The following is an 8,960-nucleotide window of genomic DNA, read 5'->3' as shown; positions in this document are numbered from 1 at the left end:
TATAACTGAAAAATAAAAACTATAATTGCATTTAAAACTTAAAATAACATTTTTTGAATAAATAAATTTTTGTAAATATAATACTATTTAATATAGAATAAAGAGACTTTGATAATAATAATAATAATAATATATAATAACATGAGCTGGTTTAACGGAATCACAATATTTAATATTTAAAAAGCTCAAAAAAAAAAAGAAATGAGAAGAAAATAAATTGCACTATATAATACCTTATATACCTTCATTGCAAAACAGAAAAATGATAAAAGACAAAAGTCATTCAAAGAAAATTGAAAAACCAAAATTACCAAGAATAAATACGGATTCATTTTATAAGACAAAAAGATATTATCACTATAAAATATTAATACATATATAAATATCAATCACAAATATTAAATACATTTAATACATTATTTTTCTATTTAAACAAAAAATATTTATACATAAAATAGTTTTAAAAATAAATAAATAAAATAATGACATGTTTTTAATAAATTTATAATCTAATCTAGAAAAGTATATTCAAGTATGAAAATTTGTTGAAATTTCAAGATAAGGAAGTGACTTAGTTTTTTGGGTTTTCTTTTCTTACACATCAAATTCAAATACCATTTTCACTCACATTGGCAACTGTACACAACAAAGCACTCTTTCTGACTCAGCATCCCCGCGTATCTTTCTCTCTCTAACATTTTCTCTCTCCTATTTGTTTACTTTTTTTTATTTTATTTATTTATTTTTGTTTTGTTTTTCTCTTCAAGTCTTTTGATCAGACAACAACTTTGATTCTGTTTGAAACGAGAGAGACTGTCACACAACTCCGACAAAAAAAAAAAATGATGTTCTTCTCTTTCCTTAAACATTGTCCATGCATTCTTCTCTTCCTTCTCTTTACTCTCTTTTACATTTCAACAGGTTGTTTTTTTCTTCTGATTTTTTTTGTTTCATTAAAGTTTTGAACTTTTTATGGTTTCGGTGTTTTTGTTTCATGGGGTTGTCCTGTTATATTTTGTTTCGGTACTGAAATTGTTTCATCTTTTTGTTATCCTTATTACATTTCTGTGTTTTATTCTGATATTGTTTTACTTGATGTTGTGAATGTGAAACGTTACTGTTTGTTTGAGATTGATGGAAAGTTTTGTTCTTTCGAGTTGTTCAAAAAGGTGGTGGAAAAGGGTTTTTAGAAAAGGGTTAATTGTGATTGAAATGTAATGGTTTTTGATGTCTCTGTGATGTGACCATAGTTAGGGATGACCCATATGTTTTTTTTTGTCTCCATGATACTAAGGTCAGGATTTTACATGGAAATCGCGTCGCAATCTTTGATATTGTGGAGAATCGCGCTCGAATGTGTCGCAATCTTTGATATTGTGGAGAATTGCGCTGAATGTGGCTTCAATTGTGGCCAAATTGCAGTTTAGACAAGAAAATTGTTATTGCAGCACCAATTGAGGTTGCAGACCTTTATTTAAAACCGGCCTAATGCTACCATGATTAGGGTTGTATTAGCATAATTTAGAGATGATTCTATGAAGTAATTTAGTATCAAGGAACACGAAAGTGACTCAACCGCGACCGGGATTTAAAATCTTGGTGGTGATTCTTAGGAAAAAATTTGATAGTTTTCACAGAATTACTTTAATTTGTGGTTGTTTTTTGCAGAAGCTTATGATCCACTTGACCCAAACGGAAACATCACGGTGAAATGGGATATTATAAACTGGACACCTGATGGTTATGTTGTGAGTACATTCTTTTACCTTTTTCTTTGTTCTAGTAGTCTAATGGCGAGACTTTCACCCCTTAAAGTTGAATAAGTGGCGTGTCGCGGGTTAGAACCCGCGATCCTGCAATCTGATGTCCTTGAACAACTATCAAAATGGGTTGAGTTTGTTTGTTACTTATGTTGATGTCTAAGATACGATATGAATTTACAGGCTGTCGTTACAATGAACAACTTCCAACAGTATCGTCATATATCGGCGCCTGGATGGTCATTAGGATGGACATGGGCAGAGAAAGAGGTAATATGGAACATGGTGGGAGGACAGACAACTGAACAAGGAGATTGTTCAAAATATAAGGGTGACATCCCGCATTGCTGTAAAAGAAAACCAACGGTCGTAGATTTACTTCCCGGAGCGCCTTATAATCAACAACTTGCCAATTGCTGCAAAGGCGGTGTACTCACCTCATGGGCTCAGGATCCAGCAAATGCTGTTTCGGCATTTCAACTCAGCGTTGGTGGGAGTACAGCTGACACAACTAACAAAACCACCGTCAGACTGCCGCAGAATTTCACCTTAAATACACCCGGACCAGGATACACATGCGGGCCGGCGAAAATTGTGAAACCTACTAGATTCATAACACCAGACAAAAGGAGAGTGACTCAAGCACTCAGTAAGTTAATCATCGTTAATGTTCATTTCCTTAAGTTGTAAGTTTGTTTACTTTCTATCTATGAAGCATGGACACCCAAAACCCGACACTGACACGTTGAAACCGGTAATAATTTGAAAAAAATGAATAAATTAAAGGTAATCACAAGTGCCGGACACACCTCTATTCAGAGGCGTCGGTGCTTCAGAGCTTCCTATCAACAAGATATTATGATTTACTTAGATCTTAACATTACTCCGGTATTTTTGCAGTGACATGGAACGTAACATGCACATATTCACAGTTTCTTGCTCAGAAAACTCCCACTTGCTGTGTGGCTCTTTCATCTTTCTATAACGATACTATTGTACCGTGCCCGACATGTTCGTGCGGCTGCCAAGAGAACTCGGCCCAAACGGGAAGCTGTGTAGAGTAAGATTTCATTACTCCCGACACTATGATTTCATTCTAACCGAAAATAATACTATACACTCACACGTTTCCTTTTTCTGTATGGTTACAGTCCAAGTTCGCCACATTTGGCCTCGGTTGTTTCCAGCCAAGGAAAGAATAGTATTACACCTTTGGTTCGATGTACTAGCCATATGTGTCCAATTCGAGTTCACTGGCACATTAAGCTCAACTACAAGTTGTATTGGCGAGTAAAGGTCACTATTACTAATTTCAATTACAGGATGAATCACTCAAATTGGAACTTGGTTGTTCAACATCCAAACTTTGACAATCTTACTCAAATTTTCAGTTTCAACTACAAGTCAATAAATCCCTACGGCTTAATAAGTAAGTTTATATACTCGTAAAGATAAAATAGTCAAATCGTTTTTATATATGCTATAAGCAGTTTTCATAAGTTGTTCTGAAGAGCTTATAGGCAAGTTATAAGTTGTTTTCATAAGCTCTCTCAAACAGTCTCGCAAGTGCTTATGCAAGCTGATAAGCTAAAATAAGTCAATCCAAACAAACTCTTAAAATTATGAATGGTTTTCAAATTTCTTGAGTAGTAAGTTTCTGCAATATTCCAATTTTATCATCCTAATCACTATGTGAACATTAACATGTTCTCATTTTCGCCATAGAACCGAAAAAAACTCATTTCACAACTTATCATGTCTCTTTGAACAGATGATACAGCCTTGCTTTACGGAGTTAAATTCTACAACGATTTCCTTATGCAAGCTGGTCCAATTGGCAATGTACAATCAGAACTACTTTTCCAAAAGAATATATCAATGTTTTCTTTCGAAAAAGGTTGGGGGTTTCCTCGGAGAATCTATTTCAACGGCGACAACTGTGTGATGCCACCGCCTGACGCTTATCCATGGTTACCTAATGCCGGTTCCAAACAAGAGGTTTCCTTCCTTGCTTTGATGATAGCATCCTTGGTGGCAATAGTACTTCATGCATATTCTTAAAGTTTGTATCCCTTTGGAACGCTCAACTCCGCCGTCTAAAATTTGCGGTCTGATCAATTTTGACTCATTTTTGGGATGACAATTCGGAATCCAAACCAAGCCGGAGTATGACATCCATTGACAGTTCAAGAATTTGCTATTTTTAGTTATTTATGTGTGTTCTAACTTCTAAAGTAATGATGTATTTTTCGGTTTTATATCCTTAGAGTATTTTGTGCTGTAATTATGAGAAATATATACACAAGAACACAAACAGAATATCATCTTCGATGCTCAATATGGATTTGGATTTTCAAAGAACGACTCGCGTTTTCATATCTATCATTGTGTTATCTGTATCGATATACATTGCTTCAAAATGTTCAGAAAATAGTTCTGAGACAATAATAACAATCGGTCTACGAAACTGCTAGCAATAAAAGTAATGAGAAGATGAGTGCTTTGAAAGTAGCTATGGTTGCGGGTGAGGAATTAGGGAGAAAAGGGTATGTATCAGGATGAGGAAGCATGCATTCATCACCATTGAAGTAAACCTTATGAGGAAATGCCCATCCTTGTTTGAATGTGAATTTTTTGTCTTTCTGAAGTAATACTTCTGATTGAATGTTTCCCTTTGGTCCAGCTTCCATTAGTAGATCATTGAAGTATTTCATTCCATAGAACATTCCTGTGTCATCTGCATGAAAAATAATCACAACAACATGCTTAAATAATTATCTCTGCAGTACTGACATCTCTGAAAAAATGTGTTTAGTAAATACATTTACTTTATTCATTTTTTAAAGTTATTATTGGTGATTATGTGTCGGTGTCATGTTTCTGGTGTTCGTGCTTCATAGATTGTTATTGAGTTGTAATAAAAACTTGATATCTATACGTTGATATACTCACTTATGGATTCATAGGGAAGAAGTGGCTTGTAGTTGAAGCTGAAAACTTGTGTGACATTGTTAAGATTTGGATGTTGAATAGCAAGAGTCCAGAGAGTATAGTTCATCCTGTAATTGAAATTCGTTACTGCGATTTTGACGCGCCAATAGTCCTTATAGTTAGTCTTCACATGCCAATGAACTCTAATTGGACACATATGATGAGTGCATTGCGTCAATGCTTCATTGTCTTTCTTTGGAGTGTGAACTCCAACCATGCTCAGAATTTTTGAGTCACTCCTGCGTTGCGTAACGGATTGTTAGCGGCGATACAATAATTTGAAATTTGAAATTCTTTTCTTTGAATATGTAAGACTTACTTTACACAGTTCTTCTTGTTTTGGCAGCCACATGCACAAGAGGGACAAGGTGTAATTGTTTCATTGTAGAAGGATGATAAAGATACACAACAACTTGGATTCTTTCTTGCTAGAAATTGTGAATATGTGCATGTAACATTCCATGTCACTGCATAATAATAAATAACAAAAGGTAACTCTTATAATTGTCTATGATGAAACTAGAATAGTGGCCACTAATGGTAAAGCTAGGATAGCGTCGTAGTTTTCCCAGCGGATTCATCTAAAATATGTTTTTTTTTTTTGAAAACTTGATATCTAGCCCTAGGACCGACTAATCCAGATGACCAATCCCACTACGTGCGGGGGTCTCAAATGAAGACATAACAAATCTCTGTATAGACGGACCCAATACATGAATTGTTCGCATATAGTGGAATTCAGACCTGATATCTTGACTACAGGCCAACAAGTTCATTCTAAAAGTCGTGTTCTATAGCGTCTCCATCGCTGCTATTTGACAACACTGCTACAAAATGTTGTCAAATCGCGGCTATAGCAGCGCTATAGAGCTGTGGCATAGTGAAATTTGAGCAAATTGTTATTTTCTGTGATCTGCGATTGACAACAATGTGTGTAAAACATTGAGAAAATTGAGATTGTCTAGTTAGGGAACTTACTCAACGCTTGAGTCTTGCGGCGCTTATCAGTCGTAAGAAAAACCGTGGAAGGAACAACCTTTGCAGGACCACAAGTATAACCAGGTCCAGGAGCCAAAAGAGTGAAATTCTTCGGAAGTTTAACCGTTTTGTTCGAGGTTCCACCTTGTCCTACACTAACTTGAAAAGCGGATACAGATTGCGAAGGATCTTGTCCCCAAGCCGCAACAACTCCACCTTTACAACAGTTTGAAAACTGTTGGTTGTAAGGTACACCAGGTAGAAGGTCTACAACTGTGGGAATTTTCTTGCAACAATGAGGTATATTTCCTTTGAATTTAGAACAATCTCCTTGTTCTGTCGTTTGAGCTCCTACCATCGACCATATAACCTCTTTCTTAGCCCATGTCCATCCTAACGTCCATCCCGGATTCATTATATGTCGAAACATTTGGAAATTGTTGATCGTTACCGTCGCCTGATCATAAAAAAACGTACAAACACAAACACTCGTCAGACTGTTCGAGAGAACTTATGAAAACAAGTTGAAATGCGCGCTTACCACATAGCCATCTGGTGTCCACGACATAACATCCCATTTGATCGTTATATTTCCATTTGGATCCATAGGATCATAAGCAACTATGACATAAAAAGAAAACATAAAAAATTAGTTGAACAATGAACATTATATTATACGCAAGTGAAAAAATCGATTATATCTCACCGGCATAAGAGACTAACACAAGAACACAGAGAAATGAGATAAGAAACCTCATTGGTGAATAATGTGCTTAATGAAAAAGCTATGCAGAATGAATGTATGGTATTGTAGAGAGAAAAAAATGACTTGTAGGGAATTCTAGATATGTCTTCACTCTCACCTAATGGTTGTTAGAAATATGGAAAATTTTGTTGCTATATATCACTTTCTAATAGTTAAGATTTCAGTTCAAGTTTCCACATCTTAAAGCAACCGCTAGAGACTAGAACAAAAGGGATGTGTAAGAGTGAATATAACACTTCAACTGTTGTGTTTGAAGAGGAAGAAAAGTTCTTTGAAAAATGAACCAGGAATCTAACAATATCGACTTTTGTCGGTTAAGCTAGAATTTACGAATAATTATGGTCATGTGACAACAATTATGTACAACATTTACCAAACAGTTTGGCAATGTGAATGTTATGGTTTTGCTTGCTTTTTGTGAATTGAAAAAGAGTTTAAAAGAAGCAAGCAACGTAGGGACAGGTAGTGAGTTCTTATCTGATGAAAAAATGACACACTAACAGCTTCAAAATTGAATGCTTGAATAGGAAAATTTCTCAAGTACCTAATAACTTCTAGTCATTTGCCTTGTTCTATTTTCTATGGCATTTGGTATCAATCTGTGTCACACTGGATAAATGGTCCAAAGTTTGAATTCTATTGCAGAAGCTTTTTGATAATAAAAAATATTGCATCGAGATCATTTGCAATGAAATAGGAAGATAATAATAATATTAACAATTTTGCTAAGACAATAGAATTTATTAATTTCATTGGTTAATGTGAAAAAAACTTTCAAAGTCAATCAAACATCATAGAACTGATTGGGTAAAATTAAAGTGGGCAATTAATTAAACAAATGGTAAGATAAATGGGGATTGCTCACCAGGATTGTTATGAAGTTTTAAAATGTATTTCGCTGAGTTTGAGTTTTAAAATTCAGATTTATTATACATTAAATTATATTATCAATTGTGTTTTCATTTTTTCAAAAATATATTTGGAATTCAATCTTCGAATATAATATAGATATCGAAGGTCGTCTTTGAGAGTGTGCAAAGTGGCCTATAACAGATGACCTCACACTTTTTCACGATTAAGCTATAGTAAAAAAATCTCCAAATACATATTTCACAATTAATTTATGATTAAATAAGGTCTCTTTAAAAATTCACGACTCAACTGAAAGTTAACATCAACTTCTTACACGGGACCTCTTAAAAGTTTGAGACAACTCTGACTAAAATTTGAAAACCACCGTACAGAAAATTGAATATAACACCACCTTGCATGTATCTTTGTTTCATGATCATCTCGCTATACTTGCAAAACCCTATTAAAATCTCCATCCATTCTCAATCAAATTTTAAACTTCAAAATAACATTCTCCTATTTTTTTTACATTAAAATGGATAAAAGAAGTTAATATATATATATATATATATATATATATATATATATATATATATATATATATATATATATATATATATATATATATATATATATATATATATATATATATATATATATATATATATATATATATATATATATATATATATATATATATATATATATATATATATATATATATATATATACTTCATAATTACTGGTAAAAACAGTTTTTTTTCTCTGAAAAAACGAATATTGCTTCTAGATATGTTAAATTTTAATTTACTTATGTTATGATTGAGTGTAGTAAAGGTGCACCTTGACGCGGTCTCCAAAACTATTATGTCTATGGATATTAAATTAGGTGATGTCCAAGTATCGGGTGTGGTCCATGTAAATGTTGAAAAACAATTTACAACTAAACATGAGTTTGCTATTTGTGACCATACACTTCAATGGATCTGAACGGAGGCTATCAAATTGGGGTTCGACATTGCAATTGGGAAGTCGGATTTTGGTTCTGATAGAAGAGCAACATTTATGACGATGATATACGAAAGAAGTCGCAAGTACCGACAACCTATCTCGAAGTTGAAACGAGATGAAACTAGAACGAGGAAATGTGAGTGTCCTTTTTAAGTTGTGGGATACCTTAAGGAGAATAATACATGGACATTTAATGTGGTTGTGTATACGTAATCATAATTTGTGTTGCAAGTTAGTCGCTCATCTTATTACATATCGCCTTAATTTTGAAGAGAAAATATTGTTTTGACATGACATTCAACATGGTGCAACCTCAAAACATACTTGCAACTTTGAAAAAGAAAACACCTAAAAATGTCTCAAATATTTACAAGTATACAATGTCCGTGCCCGAAACAACAAGGCGATAAGAAATCCAAGATCTAAAATGCAACAACGGTTTAAGGTTTTGGATGATCATTATGTATCTAGGTGTATAGTGTGTGAGGATGGAGAAACCATTAAATATATATTTTAGACTCATCCTAATAATTGATTCAATATATAAGATCAACAATAATTATGAAAATATTGATTTAGAACTTTAGACATTATTGAGTTTC

The 8,960-nt window shown here is 33.6% G+C and overlaps 2 protein-coding genes across 3 annotated transcripts; one reads left to right on the top strand and one right to left on the bottom strand.

The window, feature by feature from the left end:
* The first annotated feature begins 628 nt into the window (after positions 1-628).
* On the top strand, positions 629-4,121 carry LOC127120988 (COBRA-like protein 1). 2 transcript variants are annotated; one of them, XM_051051613.1, is made up of 6 exons: positions 629-677; positions 1,669-1,748; positions 1,944-2,409; positions 2,661-2,820; positions 2,912-3,189; positions 3,532-4,121. In XM_051051613.1, the coding sequence occupies exons 3-6, from the start codon at positions 1,956-1,958 to the stop codon at positions 3,819-3,821; spliced, it is 1,182 nt and encodes a 393-aa protein (XP_050907570.1). In that variant the 5' UTR covers positions 629-677; positions 1,669-1,748; positions 1,944-1,955; the 3' UTR covers positions 3,822-4,121. The 2 variants fall into 2 exon arrangements, with proteins under 2 accessions (XP_050907570.1, XP_050907566.1); XM_051051609.1 differs by lacking the exon at positions 629-677 and adding an exon at positions 742-921.
* LOC127120998 (COBRA-like protein 4) lies at positions 4,087-6,802 on the bottom strand. The gene is made up of 6 exons (XM_051051621.1): positions 6,436-6,802; positions 6,271-6,350; positions 5,730-6,186; positions 5,071-5,218; positions 4,713-4,990; positions 4,087-4,497 (listed from the first exon to the last, which is right to left on the bottom strand). The coding sequence occupies exons 1-6, from the start codon at positions 6,485-6,487 to the stop codon at positions 4,220-4,222; spliced, it is 1,293 nt and encodes a 430-aa protein (XP_050907578.1). The 5' UTR covers positions 6,488-6,802; the 3' UTR covers positions 4,087-4,219.
* Between the last annotated feature and the right edge of the window lie 2,158 nt (positions 6,803-8,960).

Source organism: Lathyrus oleraceus, chromosome 1, assembly GCF_024323335.1.
Source record: "Lathyrus oleraceus cultivar Zhongwan6 chromosome 1, CAAS_Psat_ZW6_1.0, whole genome shotgun sequence".
Lineage (NCBI taxonomy): Eukaryota > Viridiplantae > Streptophyta > Magnoliopsida > Fabales > Fabaceae > Lathyrus > Lathyrus oleraceus.
Note: the sequence above shows the minus strand (reverse complement) of the source record. Positions and strands in the feature narration are given on the sequence as shown.